We start from the raw sequence: 27,344 nt of genomic DNA, 5'->3' as shown, positions 1-27,344 counted from the left end.
ACAATAAACAAACATGATTTACTATAAAAGAACTCTAAATACAACATATAGCAAACATAGACAACAGCATAATTAAAGCCACAACTAAAACAGTGATCTTTTTTTATTTCACATATTTGACACATTTTGGACAAACCGTATTTAAGTCCAGTGAACAAAATAATCTTTGTTAGTAATATGTTGAGGGCTAATCCTATACACAAAATAATTAATTGCTTCTTTGACTAAACATTCTCGTTCAAGATACTTTATTACAGTTTGTTACATGTTTGTTGGAAGTTGTTTTTATAATTGGATTTTTTGTGAAAGTTATATGTTTTAATATTGTCCAGTCAGACAATATAATTTCTGCAATACCTTCCTTTCCATACACACAAAATATTCTAAGAAGGTTAATGTATGATAAGGAGACCTTTCATAATGCTTTTAATGCTTAAACGCAGTTTTAAATGTCAATACTGACAATCTCAACTTTCCAGCAGTTCTAATTTAGTTACATAAAATGGCAAAATATGTACTCAATAAACTCTGAATTATTTTGCATGCCATCCGAAAACCACAAAAGGAGATGATGAAATTTTGGAAAATAGACCATTTCAAATGATGTAAACAACACTGGTCCAGAAACACTTCCTGTTACAGTTTGTGACAGATTTTTTTGTTCACATACATCATTATCTTTAAGATGTTTGTCAGTTAATTCAGTTCTATATGTTCTGTTAGTTTATTTTATCCCAACGTTTATCTAGTGTTAAAAAACTTGCTTCTGGACCAGTGTTGTTTACATCTTTTGAAATGGTCTATACTGGCAAAGAAATGTTTAACCAAAGCGATGTTAACCTCTTATTCTTTCTCCTAGAGCTAGACTCGTCATCCATATAAGCCTATTTTAATATAATACAGCTTATTTAGTTTACATGCAACATAGTTAAAGGTAAACTTTAGTGTATTAAAAGACATAATTTCACATAATTTCATACACCTTATTTTATAAAAAATACAATAACATCAAACTCCATCTATGCTCAAAGGTGTATTTTGGCATCACAATTCAGCCAATAACTCATTTTTGAACACATTACATTGATCTCTGTGCAACAGGGGCGTGTCTAGAGGGGGGGCATGGGGTGGCACCGCCCCCCCTTGGAATATGATTGGCCCCCCCTGGTGCCCCCCCTCCAATCTCATTGGGCCAGCTAGATTTACTGTCAACCTGAAAATGCCCACCGCACCATTGGACCAGAGAGCTGTCAATCACTGTTTGATTTGAGACTCGCACGAACGCGAAGACTGCGAGCACAGTAGTTGCGCGTTTTTAAAACAGGAGGAAAGAGACACCATGACACCCACCACGCCATTGGACCAGTTGTCAGACACCCACCACACCATTGGACCAGTTGGCAATCACTGTTTGATTTGAGACTCGCGCAAACGCGAAGACGAAGCGAGCACAGTAGTCGCGCGTTTTTAAAACAGGAGGAAAGAGACACCACGACACCCACCGCACAATTGGACCAGTTGTTAATCACTGTTTGATTTGAGACTCGTGCAAACGAGAAGAAGGAGGGCACCCCGCCACAGACTCAACACTGGCACAAATCAAATAGATTTTCCATGATTACCATTTACATTTTATTTTACTATTTAAAACGGCTTCATGTGCTTTTGCAAGCGCTCAGCAGCGCCTCTCTCTCTCTCTCTCCCTCTCTCTCGCGTGCACGCTTTCTCACTGCTGCGTGCGGAACATCGACAGTGCCTCTCTGACACTGAGTGAAGGAGTTAAAAGTTGGCGGTGTTTTCGACCTGGGTTCCTCCGTTGTCTTTTCACGTAAAAGTTAACAGTCAACAGATCTTACTGACAGAGAAGACGGTTGATCGAGTATTATGACTTAACGAAAGGTTAGTGTTTTCCCACACACACACCAGTTCTCTGTGCACGCGAGCTCTCTCTCTCCCTCCCTATGGTGAGGTATGCGCGCGCACGCTTAACAGTATTCTCTGATATTTTTGAATTTGCGCTGAATTGTCTGCGCTATACGCGATCTACAATAAAACTATCACTCGCATTTAAAATTAAAAGCGCTCATAAACACAATCAGATGAGAAGATCAACCTTGCATGAGACACAAAGGTAATCCGAAATCACCTCGTATCAGCTCTTCAATGTTAATTGTATCAGACAATGTCGCATTTAAATTAGGATTTTAGCAGTATAAAGTAACAGCTGGTTGGATTAAACACGAGGTGTTATTGGGTCGTGTTTAGTCACTAGCTTAAACTCTTTCTTGTTGTCTGACAACAGAACAGATAGTAAAAAATAGCATTCAGTTGTGTTAAAATACAATATAGGCTAATAAACAATGAAAGTCAGATCAGACAGAGTAGAAAAACTAATTTTTAAGTAGGCTAATATTTTCCCAAAATCCTGATATGTCAGAATGTTAACTAATACCAGCTACACGCAATGTAGATAGCCTACTTAAAGGAACAGTTCACTTAATTTAAATGGTCATATACCTAAACTTGTTTCAAACCTGTATGAGTTTCTTTCTTCTGCTGAACACAAAAAAGAAAAGAGTTAAGAATGTCGGTAACCAAAATCAGTTGATGGATCCCATTGACTTCATATGTATGAACAAAATAACATGCAGTCAATGGGGTTCATCAACTTTCTGGCTACTAAGATTCTTCAAAATATTTTATTTTGTGTTCAGCCGAAGAAAAACTCATACAGGTTTGAAATAACTCTAGGATGAGTAAATTATGACAATTTATTTAAAGTGAACTATTCTGGAACAGAACTGTTGTTTAATCCATGCAAAATACAAAAAAAGAATACCATCTATATTAGAACATGTGGCATTGCACAAGATTTTGGGAACCATGCTTAATATTTTCTAAACCAGTATTTATTTTCATTTGAATTTTTTGATTGGCCCCCCCTGACTGGTTCTTGGTCCCCCCTGTGCCCCCCCATTTATAAAATCCTGGAATCGCCCCTGCTGTGCAAAACTCAGCAATATATATTGTAGTCTATTAAAGTTTATTAACACACTCTTTAAAATAAAGGCGCTTCATTCGTAAGCAATAAGGCACGAGAGGCTGTGCTGTATCGTGAATAAGCAACGGCCGAAGGGCGCCGCCAGGCACGACGCGAAGCGGAGTGCCCGCAACCCCCCCCAGCCGTTACTCATTCACGACACAGCACTTGCCTCGAGCACCCCACCGCTTTTATAAAACGGTTACTACACAATATTAAAGTAAAAAAATATATTAGTGCAACTTTCATGAAGTTAAATCAATAAAAGCATTCCTTCCACTAGAAAAAATAGTCCCTGACTGCGAACAACAACATGAAAGCTCAAATAAAAACAGCAAACTGTTCTCAAACTTTGTCTCATTATATGTTTATGTGTTGCTAAGGGTGTTGCTAAGGGCGCAGTGATATTAAATAGAACCGTTGGGTGAAGCGGTCATAGCAGTGTTTTATCGTGAATAAAGCACACCCATTGACCAATCAGAATCAAGGATTGGAACTAGCCGTTTTATAATTTAGATTATAAAAGGTAAGAAAGAAATGGTTCTTTAAAGAACCTTTGACTGAATGGTTCTTCTAGGGCTTTGCTGTGAAGAACCTTTTACTGTAAGCATCTTTGCAGGTTACCATGAAAGTGCTAAGATCCAATTATTTAAAAATTGTACGTCCCCACCATGAGATCTCTTCAGGATAACCTGTCCCCAAAAGAAGCTGAAGAATCTTGTTTTATAGGATTATCTGGTTCTTGAAGCTCCTGTTGAGATCTTTATGAGGCAAGACAATAGAGTTTCTAATAATGACCTCTGATGGAATATTCACATTGCAGCCAAGGAAAAGACAGAGGATGGATTAATAAAACACTTAATGTGGAGAAAAATACTATACTGTTGAAAAATGTAGATGCAAGCCGTTTCCACAATGCTTGGATATATTACAGCAAACAGCTCCACCTACTGGTATGCATCTACTATTACATTTTTTGTGAAGAACTCTCTCTTAATACCATAGACAGTAATACCAGTATTGTGCCATCATGCCAGTTACAATTTCTAAACACACAAATGCATCCCGACACATGTATATTATGTTATCTTATGTCTATATACATAATGTCTCTATAACAAATAATGCAACAATTTAAACTTAAAGGTGCAGTGTGTAATTTTTAGAAGGATCTCTTGACAGAAATGCAAGATAATATACAAAGCTATATTATCAGGGGTGTATAAAGACCTTTCATAATGAACCGTTATGTGTTTACTACCTTAGGACGAGACCTTTTCATCTACATACACCAAGGGTCCCCTTACATGGAAGTCGCCATTTTGTGCCGCCATTTTTTTACAGAAGCCCTTAACGGAAATTTTTTTACTAAGTTGTCTCCGACGATGACATGTTTGCGTGGCGAGGGGTGAGCAGTGGACTAAGCCGTTGGTTGCAATTCACAACCTCACCACTAGATGCCGCTTAAATTTACACAGTGCACCTTTAAAGGGATAGTTCACCCAAAAATTAAAATTCTGTCATAATTTTCTCACTCTCATGTTGTTACAAACCTGTTACAAACCTGTATAAATTTCTATGTTGTTACAAACCTGCATAAATTTCCTTGTTCAGATTAACACGAAGGAAGATATTTTCAGGAATGTTCGCAATCAAACCGATCATGAGCCCCATTCACCTCCATAGGAAAAAGGAATACAACGGAAGTGAATGGTGCTCTAGGACGGTTTGGTTACAAACATTCCTCAAAATATCTTCCTTCCTGTCCCCATCAGGATGTATACTGGTTTGTAACAACATGACAGTTAGTAAATGATGAGAGATTTACAATTTTTAGGTAAACTATCTCTTTAAGTCAGGGGTCTCCACCCCAATCAAACACAGCTGAAGGAGCTTATCAAGGTGTTCAGGGTTGCTTGTCAGGGCTTCATACCAAGGATGGTGATTGATGGGGTCAGACCTCCATCTCTGAACAGCGTCTCGCTGTCAATCTTGGCATAAGGGTCGTTGGGGTTAGGGTCACTTGGGGTTCCCTCCACTCTTGCCCACTTTCCCACTGTACTGTCCCACCCAACAATACTGTTCAACACACAGCAATGGTCCTGAAATAGAGACACAAATATTGAAATGTCAATTTCAGTTGTTTTGTAACATCTGATTGCATCATAACTTCAACACCCTTCCCTGTAACACAGCTCCATGTAAAATAATGGACTCCCTCACTCTTACACCGCCTCCAATCGTCACACCCTTTCCAATGGAAACGTTAGGACCAAGCTAAGGACAGAGATAAAAAGATATATATGCAGAAATGTATCTTTAGCACTTACAAACCCTTGTACTTGAGGTTGCATGTCTACGTACCACAGCAGAAGGGTCGATGTTAGCTGTAGAGTGGATAAAAACATCTCCTAAAAGATGAAAAATAGATAAGAATTAGTGAGCTTCTCCTTAGCTTTACTTTAAGTCTTTAATCCTTAATAATCCAGAACTCTTGGTGAATAAAGCGACAAAGTAGGAACCTCTTAAATTGTATTATATTTAAGTGATTGTTTACTGAAAAATAAAAATTCTGCCATTTACATGGCATAATTTAAAGTCATATAGGTTTGACAACAAAACATTTAACTGAACTTTTGCTTCCTAATGTTAGTGTCAAATAGTGTCATTTCTTCACAGAAATAATTTTGATTATAAACTATAATCGACAGGCAGGCCCACCTGTTGAAGACCCTTGCTTTATTGAACTTAAATAATATAACTATTCAGCGCTATACTAATTATAGTAAAATTATGTTTATAGAATCAATAAAAATTTGTATAAATGTATTACTTACAGAAATTATTTCATGCATCATACCTATTATTTTTGGTCCTCGGTCTTGGTTTGTTGTCAGTCGTTCAGGATGTGTCTGATGATACTGTTTGAGATACAGTCGGCTAGCGTATATTGCTGACCTGTCAGATATATTATAAGATGTCAACACGGTGTCTCTGGGGTGAAAGAAAGATCGATGAAAATAATATATTTCTTATTCACCCTGCAGACTTGATCTGACTCCAGAAATGCTGCGTTTTGTAGACACAGAGTTTTTTCTGTCCCGCTAGGGTTGTAAAGATGTCCTGTTCAAGACGAATCACCTCTTGCATCTGCCTGCCATTCGCGATCTCTTCCCTATAGAAAAAATACTAATTTTAGCACAAACAAGTGACTCAAACAGGGATTGTGGTTTGGGGCAACAGGGCTGTGCCTAGGGGGCTTCCAGTACAGCTAAAAAAGCTGATTTTTTATAATAGGCGAATGTATATACATATTGCGCAGGTGGTGTCATGCTTCAAAATTAGACTATTTGTATGATCATTGGGATTGGATTAAATTTTTTTTTTTTTTTATTTTTTGAAGTAGGGCTCCAAAGACACCCTGAGCCCACGCTGAACTTTAAGCCATTCTTTGACTGACTTCTTTAGTACATGTAAAGAAAATGTAACAGAAATTTGATTTATTGGCTAGATTATATCAGTCACACTTACTGGATTCTTTCTTGTTGATTCCTCTGGAAAACCTTCCCAATATAACCGAAAATATCTGGTGTGAACAAGTAGATACCACAGTTGATGACATCACTTACAAACGTACTGGGTTTCTCCACAAAGTGGAGCACCTAAAAGAAAATAAACATACTGTTGGAACTTGTATATTTATAGACAGTGAAAGTAAATCTTTATTACCTCATTTGTTTGCTGGTTTTCCACAATGCAGCCATAGTTCAGAGATTGAGTTCTGTTGGCCTGCAAAAAGTCAAATGGTTGGATTCAATTCCCAAGACAAACAAAAAACGACAATCGGAGCTCGCCCAACCCTCAAGATCATATTTGCTCTCCTATTCATTGAACTTAAACCTACTGTGGTTCCAAGTATGACCCCGCAATGATTGTCCCCATGTTGGCGGTGAAACCGAAGCATTTCCTGCAGGGGAAACTCGGAGCATACGTCAGCGTTCATGAGGAAGAATGCATCCGGCCCTCCGGACAGGATTTGATCCCGAAAGTGATAGATTCCACCACCGGTCCCCAGAGCAGCAAACTCCTGCAGGTACCTATAAAGTTCAAAAGAAAGACAGTTTGTGTTGAAGCCCTGAAACACTCATATATAAATCTACTATTTCAGGGCGAAACAACAAGACTGGATCGAATTTCCTCTCCATATTCTGGTTACCCACATTGTCCACAGACATGCAGGTGAATTGAAGTCAGTAAATTGCTCTTAGGTGTGTGAGAGTGAGTGTGATTGTGTGTTTGTCGATGTGGGTCTTGCGATTGTACCCTGCCTGTGGCCCAAGATTCTGGGATAGGCTCCAGCAACCCTTCTGGAGAGACTGAAGTCTTGTATTTACCTGATGGAGACTTTAAACTCCTGCTGAGCTGAAGAAATAAACCGGTTAAGCTCCTCATTGGGCTGATAAAACCCTATTAGTATTATCTCTTTAACTTCTGGAACCTGCATAACAAGAAAAACAGATATTTTACAGCACAGTCATTTTTACTGCAAATTATGTGTCATTTAATAGTTGGTGGCTTTACTTGGGCACAGGCTTCTATATGATGCTGTAGCATGGGAACTCCTGCCACAGGGAACAGTGGTTTAGGCACTTCAAACGACAGGGGGCGGAATCTGGTACCTGATTGGCAGAAAGACAAAATAGACAATAATTTATCTCCCTTTTTTTGGGTAATTGCTACTTTAAAATAAATACGTCAACGTCGTATAGTGTACGGCTGCTTTTAATGTATGCCGCCGTCACGTGTCGGAAGCTCTAACACAACATTGAAGTGTATTTATTATGTCAGTTGCGCCACGTCATCGTACTGTGATTTTGTTGATACATTCTCATTCATTTTTTTATTTAAACACAATACTAACAGTAAGAGGTGTCTTACCTTTTTGAGGGCCGCCAATGAGGATAATCGCTTTTAACATCTTTTTATTCGATTTTAACATCCTATTATGAATATATCACGCTGAATTTTTATACGTAGCGACCTTAATTCATTCCAAACGTCCTGTAAAGATTAATATTTACAAATTCTGTTTACAAAATGAGTAATTATAAAGTTTTATCAGAACGCAAAACTACATACACTTGTTCGGCATAACTGAAATGTAATCAAATCCATTGACTACAGTATATGCGGAAGTAAGTGCGCTGTATTCCCGCCCACTGTAGTGACGTAAATGCTTCTTGTCTGGTCGTTTGTTTTGGTCTTCATGCGGTCCTGCGCAGACGTATAATGACGTCAAGTACCGCGAGAGCGATTCGAAAAAATACAGAGCTGTGTTTTCTCGCGGTACTTGGTTGTACTGGTTGTCACAATCTGCGCAGCGCTGCATAAAGTCGATCACCAAAAGTGGCATTTTCTGTCATTATTTTTTTAGCTTTTCGTACTCCGGGAAATCATAGTGAGACAGTCAGTCTGCTTTAAACAGCTTAAATAAATAATGAAATCCGTTTTTGTGATACTCATACACTTCTAATGTTTTCTTTAGACCCAATTTTACAAGCTGAAAAAGAAACCTGTGTTAAATCATGCATAAGATAGCAAACTTTATTGTTTATGATGTGCTATTTACATAGGCCTACAGCATATGGTATCTAACTTTAGCTAGTCAACTAATATGTGACCCAGTCTGTCCACTTTTTGTAATTAACTGTTATCTATATAAAATCATAATGTAAAGAACGTCATAAATATAAACTTGATGATCGACTAAAGCCATGTTAAAGTTTAAAATGAATGAGTAAAATAATTTTGATGCTCAATCTTATAATTAGATTATAAAACCTTAGCCTGGATTTCACAGACAGCCAGGGTCACATATTACTAGAAAGTGCTTCTCTTAACTACTGTTTCCTTTAAAGTAAAGTGTGTAAGTAGCTTAAGCAGTTTGAAAAGTGTATCTTACAACTATTTATGATAAGAACCACCATCGTACAGTATGCAGAAGCTCTGATTCACTACTGGTGTGAAGGACGCTGATTGATCCAGAGCTCCAAGACTTCATGGACATATAAGGTCCTGGCGTCAAAAGAAGAAAGACCACACAGCCCGTTCTGTAAACAGTATCCCTTGCTCTTTTTCAAATGAGAGTGTCTCCATTCTCAGACACAAAGCGTGTAGTTGCATTCCTTTGACACTGCTTGTGGACGAGAGGGCATTAAGGAGGCCATAGCCATAATTCAAATAACTGAAAACTGTGCTTATTTTACTGGGAATCCCATCATTAAAGAAATTGCATTTGTATGCCTTTAAAGTCCTAGTCATTAAAAAAAAAAAGATTTAATATTGGAAGTACGAAAGCCTTGACTGAGATTCTGAAGTTTTGAAGATTAGACTGAGATTAAAAAAAAAGTAGGCCAATAATAAAAGTTTGGTTTAGATCACAGTTTAAACACATAAAAAATAGGCTACTTGCTGGCAGCAAAACTAAGACTAAGACTAAGTAGGTTAGCAAAACTATCCCTGCATTGTAACCCTGAATGCAGCATGTTTTTGTGTGTTTTGCTTGTCCCTATAACAACAGTCCTCACAAAGAAAGATACAAATTCAGTTCTAACTCAATTCCTGCCCATAACCTACACTTAAACTATACAAGCAACCCAATCCAGGCTTAAGTCTTAGCATGAACCCTAAACCTAAAATATGACTGCCTGGCAGGAAAGTTGACCCAGGTATATGTGGGATTGGAAATCAGGTTTAGCAGCTACCCCTAGACAGCGGTGACATTGTTCTGATGCAAATTTGTTCCTATACTCTGAAATATAAACTGCTGTTATCAGATCTAAGACATAACTGATAGATGGACATCTGATGAAGGATGATGCAGGGCTGTGTTACCACTCATGGCATCACATGCAATAAATGTGTAGATGGTGTTCTTGACTTTAAATCTTATTATTATTGTTAGTCCCTGCATTGTTTTCAATTATTTTAAATGCTTAAAAATAAATACCTTCCCTTCATTTTCTTTCCCTCTTCTTATAAGTATTCGGTAATATTCTTTTAAAAGTTTGTAGCAAATTTTTTTATATTATGTTAACTCATATTAACACAATTTTTATATTTCAAAATGAATCATTTTATTCTTTCCTCACTGCTAAATCACTTTAAATAAAGCATCTTGTAAATCAAGATTCTTAAAACATTGCACAGTTTGAGTTAAAGGATTTTTGTCATCCCCGCAGCTATGGAAAGTTATCGCAAAACTGTGTAGGATGAAGCAATTTTATCTGGGAGACGTTCTTATGTCGTCTCTATCGCTCACACACTGTCAGAGATACACAGAGAAGAAGAATTACACAGTAGTTCATAGCCATATAAGGCTGCCTATGTAACATTTTAATATAAACTGTGTGAGACGCGAAAATCTCAGTGGTGAGATGCATTTTCGGAATGGGCCAATGAAGGTCCTCAGTTTACAGAGAGGTGAAAAGGTGAGGCACATCCAAACAAACAGCCAAGAAATGAACACTTCTTGACTTGTTTTCATCCAAGTATGATAGGAACAGTGCCTAAATGTTAAGGAATCCCATTTTCCCAGTTCATCCTCTGACATTATAAAATTAAATAAAACTGTCCAAACTGAAGTTTCTGTTTTTTTAATAAATCCAATTGAAAATCTGGCACCGTACCGACAATTATGGCCATTATTTCTGTTTCTGTTTCTACTGATAATGAATTCTGGTGCTATCTTCCCATCTGTTTACCTCCTAGCTCAGTTCTGCTAGTTTGATGCACATGCACTGGAAGTGTTTCCCTAATATGGCAATAGTGGTCCACCCTCCGATACCACACAGATATTAAACATGTTCCTGTCTCCAATTAACCTATTATAGAATGGAGTCTAAGCTTTAAACAACCAGTTTCTCTCCCCACCCATCTCTTCCGTTCTCTTCGCATGTCCTCTGCATTCTGCAATCACTATCCCTCCTCCCTCTGTCATTCTGGTCCAAAGGGGTTGAGCCAGGAGTTTGGAGAGTTTCACAGTGACTGGAAGCCAAAGGCAGAGCAGGACCTCCAAATCCGTGCAGTGGTATCCAGAGACGGTATCCATATCCATCCAAAGGATACACGAGAAACTCTTATCACAGAATCAGAGAGGAAACCGTTCTTCCAATAATTGTTTCTTTGGTCCAGGAGATTAGTAAAGAAGACAGATGACGGATTTTAGGGCAGCTTTAAAGTCCCGCTCTGGCCCTAAACCAGGGTCTGAGATTAAGACGAGCACACCGGCAAAAGTTGATTTTAGATCATTGCTCAACAAGAAAGAAAGCGCTTCTCCCAAAGCGCCTGCTGCCACGCCACCCGCCCCCAGCGCACCTGCGGATTTCAAGTCCGTCTTGAACAAGAAGCAAGCACCAGAACCGGAGAAGAATGAGCAGAATTTGGCGAAACCAGGATCCTTACTTCAGAAGGACAAGCAGAGCGGCATCAACGGCGTGAATGGAGGTGCGAACGATAAAAAGGCCGTTGTAACAGAGGAAATAAAACGCAGCCCTGACAAAAAGGAGATTGCTCCTGAGAAACCCAAGCCAGAGATAAAGAAAAATGATGGAGAGATTGAAAAGATTGTCAACAAGACGGCTGTGAATGGAGAAAAGAAGGATGCCAGAAGTCCACCAATGTTCTCACAGCCTCTCTGTGATGTCAGTGTGGTGGATGGAGAGAGGTTAAGATTAGAGTGTCAGGTGACCTCTCAGGTGCCAGCTGTCATTACCTGGATGCTCGATGGGAAAGTAGTGAAGCCATCAAAGTTTATTATAATATCGCAGGAAGGTATGAAAAGAGATATACATATCCTTTCATGCATGCCATAGCTTAGCATCTGTGCTTTCCACATGATGTTTTTGTAGATTTGTTTTAATGGCAGCAACAGGTTTGAAGCATGATTTCGTAAAGCTTGGATGTGACCTGAGGTTGTTTGAACCGTGCCATGAGTGTTATCTCGGCTATTTCACATGAGGTTATTTGATCTACAGAGGGTTTAAGATCTTACTAACCCCTATTCATTGAGATGAGCCCGGTCACAATTAGAAAGTTTGAAAATAGCAATCGAGGATTCCCTCAGTAAATCACGCAGGGGGTGTTCCCTAAAGCTTTATCCAGTGCACATTTGCTTTAACAAGCACCATGTTGTTTTGGTTGATTTATTTGGGCCATATACTGCCATGTATTTGTATCATAAATTGTTAGTAATGCATTTATTTAAAAAAAAGTGCTTTATTTGTTGTTGAAGTAAAATTTCGGAAAATAACTTAACTGGAACATCTAGAATTTATGACTTCTATAGAAACCTAATATGGACAATGGAGAGTAGTCTGTGTTTAATACATATTAACTCTACGCTGTGAAAATTTAACATAAAACTTAATTATACAAGTCAATTCAACATTAATCACATAAATTATAATTTAAGTAAAAGTAACATAAAAATATAAGTTGATATGAAAAGTTAAGCAAACTTGCTTATAAAAGATCCGATAAGCATTTTCCTTGGAAATGTTCTTATTGAAACAAATGAGGACACATATTAGCAAGCTGACTATTTTACTTTCATTGCATGTTTTTTTTTTTGCACTTTTTCACATAAAAGAGAATGTTGATAAGGCTATCAGATAAGGCTTTCAAATGATGTTCCAAGAATGAGAAAATGCAGGTTTGCAGCAATATGAGACACAAAATTTCATTTTTTGATAATGTATCCATTCAAGGTTGAAAATTAAAGGTCATACTGTCTGTACCCAAAATCATTTAGTAGACTAAATGTGTAGGGAGTTCAGGTCATGCAGTTCTCAATCAATGTTAACTTGTGTTTGACATCAGGTGACAAATGCTCACTTACAATCGACAAGGCTTTACCAGAGGATGAAGGGCGGTACACGTGTAAAGCAGAGAATACGGATGGTAAAACAGAGTGTTCTTGTATGGTTACTGTAGATGGTAAGCATTCTGTCTTCTGAACTTCTCATAAAAGTAATAATACCAAATTCCTCCAAGATTGGGACATTTAAATTCACTGAAAAACAACTGTCTCAGATCCTTCAGATCCATTGGCAGATAAGAAGAACAGGAAGAGCTCTTCTGCTACTCCCACTACAGAAAGTGAGTAAATACATCTGTTATGGCCTGTTTACAGCTTGGGCTCTTTGTTTGTCATAAAAACTTAGGGGCGGTTTCCCGGAGAGGGCTTATCCTAGTCACAGACTAAAATGCATGTTTGAGCTGCCTAATTTGTAAACACCTTGCATTGGCGCATTTTATTAACATATATCAGTGCTGGTGTTTTTATTTCAAGATGCACTAAGGTTTTTGTAAGGTTTTCTTGTAAAACTACTTAAATGTCTATATAACTAAGGACTAGACCTGGATTAATCTAAACCATGTCCAGGAAACTGCCCCTATATCTTGGTCTAACTTAAGTCTAAGTTCACTAAATCTTTAAAAAGCTAATGTTTTAAAGGGATAGTTCACAATATTGAAAATCCAAAATTCTTTATTCTAAAAATGATTTATTTTGGTAAATGATGGTTTGCAAACTGTTGAAGGTCAATGGTGTCAACTGTGTGCATACCATCATTTATCAAAATATTTTGTGTTAAACAGAATACAGAAACTCATACAGGTTTAGAACAACATGAGGGGGAGTAAATGATGACAGCATTTTCATTTTTGGGTGAATTATCTCTTTAATACCATTCCTATGTCTGCTTTCTCACTGTAAAACATTTGCTGTAATTATGCAGCTGGTTGCCAGTAACTTACTGTAGAAAATAAAGACTGAACATGTTTCATGTTGATTTAACTTTGAACAAACTGTTGCCAGTAAATAACATAAATGTAAAATCTACAGTAAGTTACTGGGAGCTAGTTGCCAGTAATACCCAGTAATACTGTAATTTCTACAGAAATTTTACCGCTTACTCACTGTAAAAACGTAAAACGATTTGTTGGTTTTACTTTAAATAGATAAAAATAACTTAATAAAATCCTCTTTACAATTTCCACAAACATTTTTGAAGTAAAATCAACTACTTTAATTTCAAGTACAACTTACCTAACAAAATCAGATAAAATCTACTCAATAATACATTAAACGTTTGTTAAATAATTAAGTAAATGTTGTTTTATTTTATTTCAATTGTTTAGGTACAGTCTATTACTTTTTTTTAAACATTAAAGCATTGCTGTCCTTAAAGTATTAAATAAAACTGTTGTAGAGCAGATTGTTTTTGTGTTTGTTATTTTCTTTTACATAGTTGTATGAACTTTTACTGTGTTACTCTTAGGGGCACAGAATAAAACTATAAAATAGCAGCGTCATGCAAAGCATTCTGGGAAACAAAATCTGAAGAAAAAACAAAAACGATTGACGAGGATTTCTGGTTCCCAGAATGCTTTGCATGAGTCTGTTATTTTATAGTTTTATTCTGTAAAAACAAAGACTTGTTAATGTTTAATGTTCATATAACTTTAAACAAACTGTTGCCAGTAAATAACATAAATGTAAATCTACGGTAAATTACCAGCAACCAGCTGCAGGTAACACTGTAATTTCTACCGAATTTTTTTTTTACAGTGTACATAAGTTAAATAATACAAAAAATATATAATAAAACTTAATTTCATTTTGTACATTAATTAATTGTTTGTTTATTTATAATTGTATTATACATTTTATTATACAGTATATAGGAAAATCTAGTTCTCAATAATATTACTATGTAGAAATTATACGGGTTAATCTGATATATTTTACAAAACCGAAACGTAGTTTTTTTTAGTGTACCTGGTTGCCGTTGACTCAAAAAAAAATTGTTTAAAAATTGTTGTGTCAACTAATATTTTTAAGTTGAATTAACTCAAAATCTTAAGGCAACCAGGTTACTAACTTTTTTAAGTTGAACCAACTTGCAGTGATGAACGTCACTCTTGGTTAAAAATTGCAGAAAGTGGTTTGAACCATTGTGGAAATTCATGACCAAGCTATTTATTTCAGCAGAGTTAACACACACATTCTTCTGCATATGAGATAAACATTAAGTCCACTTTGCAAATTTTGGCACACAGTTAATAAGATAAAGACAAATTCCTTTAAAAAAATATTTGTCATTTGAGAAGTTAACTCCCTAATGGCAATAGGACAATTATCATCCTGGATCATTTCCATCAATGTGATTGACTGAATTGCTTTTATAGTCCTGCATATTTGTTTGTCCAACACAGGGGTCACACTAGATCCTGACTTTTAATCCATGTGATCATGGTAGAGTAGAAAATAAACTCAGCCAGCAGTGTTTTGGAACATTAGGACACCAATTGTACTGAATTTGTTTCTCTTGGATGAGCATAGCAGGCTGTGAGACAACCGAGTTGCTCTTTGTACACTATAGTTATGAAGTAACGAACAATGTCATAGTGATTTGCACATGAAATGAGACAGGCGGCTAAGTGAACGTCACGTTCTCATGGAAAAACCTCAGGTGTGTCCAAGTGAGGAGATGAAGCATAGAAGGGAAGAAGTAGTAGAGAAGGCCTAAAATGGTAGGTGTGCTGAAACATGCAGATCTGTCTCTCTCTGCTTTTCCCTGTTCTCCCACTCTCTGTTTGGACTGCGCTGGAGTATTAGTGGGGTTTACATGTTGCATTGTTTCTTGACGGCGATCAGACCTTAAATAAATAGTGGAGAGAGAGACCCACAGCTTTCTGGATCTTGGAGATCCTATATTTAGCGTGCCCATATTAGGGGAATTCCAGCAAACGTTGTCCGCTTAGCAACTCTCTGCACGGGATGCTGATCACGAGCGACAGTCTCCCTAAAACTCATGTCAGTTGTTCTTGTGTCACATATGCAGTAAATATTATATTTTCATTTTAATGTAAAGTTTAATTTTACCTCATGTAAATTATATAGTCAACAAAATTTGTGGATTGTTTGACAATCCTATTATGCATCATCTTATTTAATATGTATGTGCAAGTGAGCATATAAGGCTTATAAAAGTGATAATTGGGTCAATGACATGACATGCATATTTTTGTGTCTGGGGACATTATGTACTATAAAAATAACTTGATACATTTATGATACGTGTCACATACATTTTTGTTTTGCTGTCTCAGACTGTAACAAATTGTGTTTAAATTATTAAGATTATATTAGATTATTTGGCATTACTAAAGACATTTACAATTTAGATTTTGTTCTGAAATGTCAAGGTAGTACAATCATGGGCATTTTATTAAGAAGTTAACAAGAAAAACATTATTTCACATCATCCAGTGAACCCACTGGGGTCTTTATGATTTTTGTTGTCTTATATTTTTCTGTTTTCTCATGTTATTATTTATGTAAAGCTGCTTTGGAACAATCAAGCAATTGTGAAAAGTACTATATAAATAAAATTGAATTAAATTGATGGCTGAATTCTCTCAAATACTAAAAAATAGCTACTTTAATGTAACGGGTAGGCAATCAATGTTATACTAGAAAAAAATAATTGTATCAAACACATTTAATTGTACTTAAAAAGTATATGTATAATTTTGATATCAAATGCATAAGCTTATTAGGTGGTGCAACCAGAAAGTCAAAGTGTACAACTGCTATAAATAGCACTAAGAAATTTTTTTTACTAAATATTTTTTTATTTTAACAATTTAAATAATTATAATGTAGCAGATCATTTTTGTTTTAATAAATGCAGCTACACTCTAAAAACAAACGGTGCTATATAGCACCAAAAGTGGTTCTTTGCTCGTAATCATAGAAGAACCGTTTTTAGTGCCATATAGCACCGGTGAAGCACTGGTGAAGCACCTGTGTAGAACCATAGTGCTATGTAGAACCAAATCTGGTGCTATAGTGGTGCTATATGGCCCCTATATGGTTCTACACAGGTGCTTCACCGGTGCTATATGGCACTAAAAACGGTTCTTCTATGGTTACGATTCAAATCAACAGTTTTGGTGCTATATAGCACCGTTTGTTTTTTTAGAGTGTAAGGTTGTCTATATTGTCATTATATTTATGTATTATACATTATTATATTTATAATATATATTGCTCTTAAATGTATAGTTCTCAAATATTATTTTTTATTATTTTATTATTAGTTTTAAGTTGTTTTACACCTACAAACTATTTTCAGGATTATAATTTTAAATGCCAATATCAAATAAACAAACAATCTGCATGACACAGGGAGTGCATTAAAACTTATCTGGCAAATTGTACGACTTGACGTATTTTATGACCACCATATTGTTCCTGAATCAAATATATGCATTGTGTTCATTAAAAAAAAAAATTAATAAAGAATTTTTGTCATTGACCCAAATAACCAAAATGTTACTAACAAGTAATTTTTGTATTATTATGTTAATTGGTTCATGATTGTCAGAAACTTCATGCAGTTATATAACAAAATAATTAATAAAACATTTAGTAGGCTATAACTTTTAGTCCTTTTAGGATATAGTAAAATGCCTTTTATAAGCCTTTCTGTGTGTCAGCGTGGGTTTACTTCGGGTACTCCGGTTCCCTCCTACAGGTCAAAAACATGCAAGTTAGGTGAATAAGAGATAGCCCCTGCCCCAACCTGTGTATGGATTGATGTGAATCAACTTGCATATGTATTAAACGGTCGCCATGAATATCGCCATAGGTGCTGGAATGTGTAAAGAAAGAAAAGCCCTTCTTACAATAATTAATTAATTAATTAAACATGAAGTTGAAACTATTATCAAACTATACAGTATAGAAATAAATGTACATGTTAAACATATGATATAATAAGGGATTCATGTTTATTAGTTCTGTTGGTGAGGAGAACCCAATGCTGGGTTGTTTTAACCCAACCGCTGGGTTATTATACCCCATGGTTGCATAACATCAACCCAACATTGGGTCATTTTAACTCAACATTGGGTAATTTTTAACCCAGCATGTGTTCTGTCCAATATTTACCCATTTTGGGTAAAAAATAACCCAGCCATTTTTAGAGTGTAAATGAATCTCTCTAATAATCTAAGATATTGTTTTTTAATACATTTTTCTGTGTGGTCTGCAGATGAAGCCAGGATAAAGAAGAAACCAGCTCCCGCTAAACAGGGTAAAAGATTCCTCTCCACTGTCCCTTACATAATCATACTTGACTAGGAAAAGACAATGTACAGAGACTCTACCTTATGTAACAACACAGAGAAAGAATGTGCATACTATGTGAAATATAAAATGCAGTGAGTCTGGCCCTATATGACAGATTTTATTTATAAAGTGACAGATGAAAAACTAAGAACCACCTTGACAAAGTACAGACTCAGTGAATGCCCAAAGGTCTTGGTTTCGAATCCCATGGAGCACATATACTAATTAAAACTTATACTGTACCTGGCTTGAATGCACTGTAAATTTTGCCAAATGAGTAACAAATGTAAAATGACTTAGCCTCACCATAGGAAACATAACATGTTAACATAATATGTATTTATTGTTAGTATTTTTATAACTGTTAAATTACTGGTAACCAGTTTTCCTGTTTCATCCCTTTCTCACTTTTTTATTAATTATTATGTGTTAATGTCAAAAAAGTACACTTTCAAAATTAAAATCTCTACTTTCAGATCACTAAATTTGTTTATTTATGCTTTCATGCAGGTTCTCCACCTCAGTTTCTCCACTTCCCTGGAGATCAGAAGATCAGAGCAGGAGAGAAGGTGGAGCTCTTATGCAACTTCGGAGGGACGCCACCAATAACCTGCACTTGGCTCAAGTTTAAAAAGCCGGTATGAAGGGGGCAGAAAGTGTGGAGATAATACAAATAAAGGTATAAATTTGGTCAGTCCTAGTCTCACCTTTAGCAGATCCTTACACCATCTTGAACAACAGTGAGTCAGGAAAAACAATTTTTATATAAATGGATATACGTGGATACTACTGTCATATTTTTCCCATATTTTCCCCATTGACCTTCATTACCATGCCTCTCCGATATCTCCTGTTTAGATCCAGGCAGGAAGCGGAGGCATTTCCATAGAGACCACAGAGACCAGCAGTCAGCTTACAATCACAGCGAGTGATCAAGATCACTGCGGCTGCTACACGCTGGAGCTGCAGAATAAATTTGGCACTAAGCAATCCTCGCTTAACCTCACCGTCGTAGGTATGAAAGTAAAAACAGCAGGATGTGACGTAAATTAAAAAGAGGAAATGAAGCAAAATGTGTGCAAATTTTGTCCTTTTGGGCCCTTGAGTGTTTTAAAGTAATATTCTGTACATACAAGTACATAAAAATTATTTACATGCCTGTGGTCCCCCCTTTACACATTATTTAAGCACCATCCTAACTATATAGGTAAACTGACGACTTTTATTTAAACTTGGTTTTGCAGATAAACCAGATCCCCCAGCTGGCATCCCTGCAGCCTCTGACATCCGCACATCTTCACTCACCCTATCCTGGTATGGTCCCACTTATGATGGAGGCAGCATCGTCCAGTCATACAACCTGGAGATCTGGAATTCCATGGAGAACACATGGAGTGATCTCACCTCCTGCAACAGCACATCCTACCACATCCAGAACCTCCTCGCTGATCGGCAATATAAGTTCCGGGTTCGAGCCGTTAACATGTATGGTGTTGGAGAACCGAGTGCAGAATCTGAGCCTATTACAGTAGGAGTGGAGGAAGTATCAGGTGATGAATAATAACAAATCAGTGTTTGATCATCGTTTATTAATTTATCATAAGATAAGCAATAGAAACTGTAAAAATTCATACATTCATATTCTTCTTCAGAGAAAAAGGAAGAGGAAGTTGAAGCCACTGTGTCTGATGATGGTGTGTAGTACAAGCGCTTATTTTGCCCAACATCCCTCTAACAATTACATTATGTACCGAACTCAAAACTTACTAACTTTATTGTCACATGGTCGTGGTGATCTGCTGTTCATTTCGCAGATGAGGAGAAAGAACCAGAATACAGAGATGTAGAAATTAAGAAAGACTGTAGTGTCAAGGATTTCTATGATATCGAGGACCGCTTGGGAACGTAAGAGATGTGTTTGTTATGTCCATCATTATTAACAATAATACTTGACATGATTTTACAAAGTGAATGTGTCAATGGAACAACATTGTGTAGAAAAACCATATCCCGACCCCAAAACCTAACCCTAACCATAACTTATACCTAACATCAGAAGGAGATTTGATAAATGAATAACAATGGTGTAGAAGCACTGTATCCCGGGTTGTAAGCCTAAACTTCACATTACTAGTAAACATCCCTGCTGGAAAAACCAGCATACCAGCAGCAAGACCAGCATATGTTGTGTTTTGGTGCTACACCAGCATAGACCAGAATAATTCCAATGCTGGTTTGGTGGTTTAGCTGGTGGTCATCAGCATACCAGCACCAGCATCCCATGCTGGTCATACCAACAAGACCAGCAAATGTTGTGTTTTAGTGCTAGTATGCTGGTGACCACCAGCTAAACCCGCACCAAACCAGCATGGACCATGCTGTTTTTTTTCAGCAGGGATATTCTTCAAATCTAATGATTTTGACCTAGGAACATCTCTCAATTGAAAAAAATTAAGAAGGCCTATCATCAATATAAAATGTCTCATTGCCAATCTTGTATCTCTCAAAGGGGTAAATTTGGTCAGGTCTTCAAACTAGTGGAAAAGTCCACCAAAAAGGTCTGGGCTGGGAAGTTCATTAAGGCATTCTCACAGAAGGAAAAGGAGAATGTGAAGCAGGAGATCGGTATCATGAACAGCCTCCATCACCCCAAACTGGTGCAGTGTGTAGATGCCTTCCAGGGAAAATCTGACATGGTCATGGTCCTGGAGATGTGAGTCCCAAATTCTCATCTACCAACAAGTATAGATTGTTTTTTTTGGATGCACAGGTGTTGCCACGGTTATAAGCCTTGCCTGAAGTTAACTTCTGACCTGTGTTTGTTTAACCTTCCGGCTAGTGGCTAAACTGACCTGTGAAACAAATACCTTGTAGAAAAATACAATGTTTCAGTTTCCTAAAAATAAAGGGGGGAGCACCGAGCATAGATCACCACTGTGGGAAGGGAGGTTTGGCAGCCAGGCAAGAACACACTTAGCTGACATTGTACAAATTAATTTTACACAGTAGTGTTAGCTCAGTGTGTTTATGTTGTTGTCACTTAAACCATCTACACTCACCTAAAGGATTATTAGGAACACCTGTTCAATTTCTCATTAATGCAATGGTATAATGGTGTGGGGGATGTATTCTTGGCACACTTTAGGCCCCTTAGTGCCAATTAGGCATCGTTTAAATGTCACGGCCTACCTGAGCATTGTTTCTGACCATGTCCATCCCTTTATGACCACCATGTACCCATCCTCTGATGGCTACTTTCAGCAGGATAATGCACCATGTCACAAAGCTCAAATCATTTCAAATTCGTTTCTTGAACATGATAATAAGTTCACTGTACTAAAATGGCCCCCACAGTCACCAGATCTTAACCCAATAGAGCATCTTTGGGATGTGGTGGAACGTGAGCTTCGTGCCCTTGATGTGCTTCTTACAAATCTCCATGAACTGCAAGATGCTATCCTATCAATATGGGCCAACATTTCTAAAGAATGCTTTCAGCACCTTGTTGAATCAATGCCACGTAGAATTAAGGCAGTTCTGAAGGCGAAAGGAGGTCATACACAGTATTAGTATGGTGTTCCTAATAATCCTTTAGGTGATTGTATAAGGATGACTTGTGTAGAAGGGTAAAAGTGGTAATTACTTTACGATACTTTGAGTTGGGTTGCAATTTAAACACAGTCTCTTTGAACCAGATAGGTTGTTTGATTGATGTTTTATTACACCCATTAAAAAATCATTCATCAGTTTAGCTGTTTATAGCAAGAATGGAATGCAAAATCCAGCATTCTGTGATTGGAGAAGTACAAGTCACATGTCCTTATATAGAGAGAAGGAGAGAGAGGATTGTTGGAGAAGAGAGTATGGAAGTTCTCTGACTGAGCTTGGCAGCCATTATGGAAAATAGCCGAGATTTAAATCCCCAAAATTGTTTAGCACTCAAAGCACAGAAGCAGTCTGTTTAATTGTTCAATGGATAGTGTGCATACCGTTCCAACGCATTACCAACATCAACGTTGGCCCTGATGATGTCCTTGCGGTCCCCACTGGTTGTAGGATCTCAGGTGGCGAGCTGTTTGAGCGAATCGTCGATGAAGATTTCGAACTGACCGAGAGAGAGGTCATCAAGTACATGTTGCAGATCATTGATGGCGTCCAGTTCATCCACAAGCAGGGCATCGTCCACCTGGACCTCAAACCCGAAAACATCATGTGCATCAACAAGACGGGGAGCAAGATCAAGCTCATCGACTTTGGTCTGGCTCGACGGCTCGGTAAACAAGCGTTGACAGCTACAATAAATAGTATACTCTCACAGGTTTTAGTTATCCTTATCATCGGCTGTTTTGTTTATGTTTGCAGAGGATTCTGGTTCGCTGAAGGTTTTATTTGGGACTCCTGAGTTTGTTGCTCCCGAGGTGATCAATTATGAGGCTATCAGCTACCCAACAGACATGTGGAGCATTGGGGTCATCTGTTACATTTTGTGAGTGTTTCAACTTTATGTATCCTCCAGTTTATCCTCCTTAATTTGTGCTAAAGATAATAGAAAAGGCAAGGCCTGGAAACGACTTTTATGGCCTTTGGGTTTAAAGGCCAGCTCACTTTCTAAACATTCTTCAATTTTTTACATCAACATAATTTGCAATTCTTGGAAGAGGAATACAAATATCTAAACAGACTTGTTAGTTTATTTGTATATATTGTGAATATACAATAACAGAATCACAGATTATTGCTCAATACCCTTGCTTTTGCTTATCCTCAGGGTCAGTGGTCTCTCTCCATTCATGGGAGATAATGACAATGAAACGCTTGCCAATGTAACCTCAGCCACTTGGGATTTTGAGGACGAGGCGTTTGATGAAATTTCAGATCAGGCCAAAGACTTTATTAGTAGTCTCCTTAAAAAGAACATGAGGTAAGCAGCATTGTGTTACTTGTGGCCCTGTGGTAAAACTGCTGTGGTAAAGCCACATTGTATAGTTAATGGAGAAGTTTAATAGACAAGGTATTATCGCCTAGCAATGGCAGCCAATGACTTCTCTTTTGGATTCTCTGACCCTACAAATGTCTCACCGTAGGGCCAGACTGACCTGTGCACAGTGTTTAGAGCACTCCTGGCTTAAACAAGACACCAAAAATATGGAGGCTAAACAGCTGTCCAAAGAGAGAATGAAAAAGTACATCCTGAGACGACGATGGCAGGTGAGAGACAACTTATACAGCTTTTTTTAATAGATTTGGATTTCTTGATTGTGATCTAAGCAAGTGTGAATCAACTGTGCAGAAAACTGGGAATGCTGTGCGAGCTATCTCCAGGTTCAGCTCTATGGGAATGTTAGGAGGGATTGGCCCGAAGAAAACTTCTCCAACTGATGGTACTGATGTCTGATTGATGCCGATTTTCATACTATCATTGAATATATTGGGCATGGCTTGATAGTCTGTTATCATTTGTTCATAATGTTCATAAAATATTTAATGAAATTATTAAATCAAAAAAATGTCTGTGTGTGTTTTAGAAGAGCCTCCGGCACCATTATTTGAATGTTTGGAAGATGAAAACCACACCCCTGTGGCTCCCAGCTTCTCCTCTGTCATACTGGATGTGGAGGTTGTGGAAGGCAGTGCCGCCCGCTTTGATTGCAAGATTGAGGGTAATGATCTTTGACCTCTGCAAGGCTCTTGAGTTAAAGTTGTTCTGCTCTTACAGGTTGGCAACAAGGTAAACTGGCATTGTTTTGTATGATTGAACACTGATTTGCTGTATTTTCTGACCTTGAAGGCTACCCAGACCCTGAGGTTGTGTGGTACAAGGATGACCAACCCATTAAAGAGACGCGTCACTTCCAGATTGACTACGAAGAGGATGGCCACTGCAGCCTGGTGATCTCAGAGGTTTGCCCTGACGATGACGCCAAATACACCTGCAAGGCCGTCAACAGCCTGGGAGAAGCCAGCTGTACCGCTGAACTGATGGTGGAGTTTATGCAGGAGGAGGAGGGCGATGGTGAAGGTGATGAGGACGAACAGGAGTGAATGTCGGAGCGGGCTGCAAGGAAAGGGTGGTTCGAGAAGGAATACCACGGAACTATGAATCTCTTATAATATTTACACACTTGTGCTGCTTTTTTGCTTACGGACACTGACTGTCATTTTTTAGCAAAACTATTTATGAGTGAAAACCGTTTGCTATAAGCAAAGACATTCCAGCTTGTGCTTTTCTGTCCAGACCGTTACCCCAACCGATTTCACGACATGGACCACAAACTACCTATGACATCACATAGCCTACCTTTATAACAACCCAATGATGTTGGGACATTTGGACAAAATTCCATCGCATTGATCACATTTTGTTAATACTGTATCATCCATGTCTGTAAATGTTTGTCTGTCAGTATACTTTTTTGTGCACATTTCACATTTTATGTCTGTGCTGCATTGTAATCTAGAGGAAAAATCACAAAGCGCTTAATGCTTTGTACACTAGTCTAGCATGGTGTTTTGATAACAATATGAAGACAATTTAAATATACTGTTGGAGACAGAACTGTATGCTGATACTTTTTATTGATTTTTAATATCTAGAGATTTTATATTTAAATGAAAATTAATCCTTTCCTATATATCTGAATGTAGTTAAAGGAATAGTCTACTCATTTTCAATGTTGAAATGTGTTGTTGCCTTGGCTGGGAATTGTTGGTGCATCCCTCTGTCGTCTGTGTGCGTGCACGTGGGCGCTGGAGCGCGCTGCGACGCTTCGATAGCATTTAGCTTAGCCCCATTCATTCAATGGTATCATTTAGAGATAAAGTTATGAGAATGGGAGCGGACTTTTCAGGCGAGTCGAAGTACTAAATGCTATCGAAGCGTCGCAGCGCGCTCCAGCGCTTACGTGCATGCACACAGATGATAGAGGGATGTATCAACAATTCTTAGTTAAGGTGATAACATGTTTTGGTATTGAAAATGAGTAGACTATTCCTTTAAAGGGAAAGTTCCCAAAAATGAGACTTCTGTCATTAACCCCTCATGTTGTTCTAAACTTGTATAAGTATACTTTACAATGCAAACAACCGCCTGGGTTTATGCGATCTAACTCCTATCAGATTGAAGTGACTTCCTTCTCATGCTAAAATGGTGTTGTTTGACGTTAGATCCAGGTAGGCGTATTTAGAGCGGGGTTTACAGAAGCGCTGCTGTGCTATTGGCCTGACAGTCCAAATGCGTCTTGATTTTGGCCTCGCAGCTGAGGGTCGGAGGCTATTGGCTTCATTAGGCCCTTTGAAGCCCTGGCTCACACTGGCCTGATAGTGCAAAAGCGGCTAATGGGTGCCATTAACTGTGTGGTTACCATCATTCTAGTGCTGGGCAAAGATTAATCGCGATTGTTCGCATACAGAATAGAAAGATTTTTTGCATAATATATGTGCATGTACTGTGTCTAATTATTGTGTATATTTAGCCACACACACATTCATATATTCATTTCAGAATTGTTTTACTTATATATAATTTTTTTTATTTATTTTTTATATAGAATATATAAAAATATAAATAAATGTATATAAACATGTAAATGTTTCTTAAGTACATACATGAATGTGTGTGTATTTATTTATACATAGTAATTACACAGAGCACACTCGTATATCATGCCAAAAATCACTTTTGTTTTGTATGCGATTGGTCGCGATTAATCTTTGCCCAGCACTAATTTTCTCTCTTGTGTTCAACAGAAGATCAAAACTCATGTAATGATGTAAATGATGACAGACTTTTAATTTTTGGGTGAACTATCCCTGTATTGACATACATATTGCAGTTAATTTAAAATTAAATTGATCAGAAATAGTACCTTTGATTTTATGCATTCACATTAATGTTTAACTTGCATACCTGGGTGATTGTCTGTTGTGCCTAAACGTTTAAAGGATAGGCAGTTCACTTTGCCTTTATTTTAGTTAAACCACTTGCACGACAGAACAAAGAAGTGAATTTTGTGAGTCTATCTGCAATATAACCATCTTTATTACCCTGTACAGGCTTTATGTACTTCAGAGTCTCTACGCTGTTCTCTGAAGATGAATTAGTTACAATATTGAGACTTATCCTTTTTTCCTAACTATTGAGTTTAACATATTATCAATTAAATTTCCCCTCACCTCCCAAATTTCTTATAGAAGTAGTATTTTAAAGATTGTGGTCTTAAGTTGAAAACTAAAATGTGTACAACTAACAGAATCTGTGTTATTTCAATGTTAATTTAGGCTTATATTACAGTAAATAATTGGTTATGATTATCTCACTAATGGTCATATAAATAAAGGGATTCTCCCTCTGTGTTACCGTAAAGAGCTTGCTGTTTCTCTCTGAATCCAACTATGAATGTGATAATAATGATGATGGGAATTTTTATTGGAGGGTTAAATGCCATGCAATGGCACAGTTTCTCCCCTGCGGTATTTTCAATGCTGGGCTTTTTTTAACCAGTTGTTTTAAAGAGACCATAAGTAGGATTTACCCCCATCTAGTGGTGAAATTGTATTGTGCATTCAAACGTATAGTGCTCTCTAGCGCCTCGCTTTTCCAATGTGTGTTGCAACTTGCACAGTTTCTCCCCTGCATTATTTTCAATGCTGGGTTTTTTCAACCAGTTGTTTTAAAGGGACAATAAGTAGGATTTACCCCATCTAGTGGTGAAATTGTATTTTGCATTAAAAAGAATAGTGCTCTCTAGCGCCTCGCTTTTCCAAATGCGTGTTGCAACTACGGTAGCCGTTATGTAATCACTGATCTCCTTGTCCGTTTCAGCTGGTTCATGTGTTCTGAATAAAAACGCGTTGTGGAAACGTGTTGGTAAGCTAGTGATGTTATGAGGGTCGAAAACGAAGGCGTAGTGTAAATGAAAGGCGTAAACGTGGCAAAAATAGTGCGTTTTAAAAGGTAAACGCATTAATGTAAACATAGCCTTACTGTCCTTTCACTGCTGCATCATCCTGCCTTTCTGCCTATGTCCTTAGCCAAGCACAACACTTTTTAGAATCCAAAAACACTATCTGCCTTACCATAACAATGTGATTTCTAATTTAAAA

At 37.5% G+C, this 27,344-nt stretch overlaps 2 protein-coding genes across 2 annotated transcripts; one reads left to right on the top strand and one right to left on the bottom strand.

The window, feature by feature from the left end:
• Positions 1-3,220: 3,220 nt before the first annotated feature.
• gmppab (GDP-mannose pyrophosphorylase Ab) lies at positions 3,221-8,260 on the bottom strand. The gene is made up of 12 exons (XM_073870844.1): positions 7,979-8,260; positions 7,622-7,719; positions 7,435-7,538; positions 6,945-7,137; positions 6,770-6,829; positions 6,572-6,702; positions 6,081-6,215; positions 5,901-5,998; positions 5,405-5,451; positions 5,228-5,317; positions 4,980-5,145; positions 3,221-3,870 (listed from the first exon to the last, which is right to left on the bottom strand). The coding sequence occupies exons 1-12, from the start codon at positions 8,037-8,039 to the stop codon at positions 3,764-3,766; spliced, it is 1,290 nt and encodes a 429-aa protein (XP_073726945.1). The 5' UTR covers positions 8,040-8,260; the 3' UTR covers positions 3,221-3,763.
• A 2,744-nt stretch (positions 8,261-11,004) lies between these two features.
• On the top strand, positions 11,005-26,606 carry mylkb (myosin light chain kinase b). The gene is made up of 17 exons (XM_055213704.2): positions 11,005-11,872; positions 12,920-13,036; positions 13,133-13,198; positions 18,166-18,207; positions 18,753-18,880; positions 19,101-19,257; positions 19,487-19,792; positions 19,895-19,936; positions 20,057-20,147; positions 20,752-20,955; positions 22,299-22,516; positions 22,605-22,728; positions 23,011-23,163; positions 23,327-23,450; positions 23,533-23,623; positions 23,768-23,902; positions 24,031-26,606. Exons 1-17 carry the CDS (start codon positions 11,254-11,256, stop codon positions 24,282-24,284), a joined length of 2,871 nt encoding a protein of 956 aa, XP_055069679.2. The 5' UTR covers positions 11,005-11,253; the 3' UTR covers positions 24,285-26,606.
• Positions 26,607-27,344: the final 738 nt, after the last annotated feature.

The sequence above is a fragment of the Misgurnus anguillicaudatus genome, chromosome 8 (assembly GCF_027580225.2).
Source record: "Misgurnus anguillicaudatus chromosome 8, ASM2758022v2, whole genome shotgun sequence".
NCBI classification, from domain to species: Eukaryota; Metazoa; Chordata; class Actinopteri; order Cypriniformes; family Cobitidae; genus Misgurnus; species Misgurnus anguillicaudatus.
This window is presented reverse-complemented; position numbering and strand designations above follow the sequence as displayed.

Coding starts and splice junctions, on each gene's coding strand:
- gmppab (XM_073870844.1), bottom strand. CDS start 8,039: ATGTTAAAATCGAATAAAAAGATGTTAAAAGCGATTATCCTCATTGGC. Junction 7,539..7,621: donor ATATAGAAGCCTGTGCCCAA/GTAAAGCCACCA, acceptor CTTGTTATGCAG/GTTCCAGAAGTTAAAGAGAT. Junction 6,703..6,769: donor AAAACCAGCAAACAAATGAG/GTAATAAAGATT, acceptor ATTTTCTTTTAG/GTGCTCCACTTTGTGGAGAA.
- mylkb (XM_055213704.2), top strand. CDS start 11,254: ATGACGGATTTTAGGGCAGCTTTAAAGTCCCGCTCTGGCCCTAAACCA. Junction 18,881..19,100: donor GGCTCAAGTTTAAAAAGCCG/GTATGAAGGGGG, acceptor TCTCCTGTTTAG/ATCCAGGCAGGAAGCGGAGG. Junction 20,956..22,298: donor ATGGTCATGGTCCTGGAGAT/GTGAGTCCCAAA, acceptor CACTGGTTGTAG/GATCTCAGGTGGCGAGCTGT.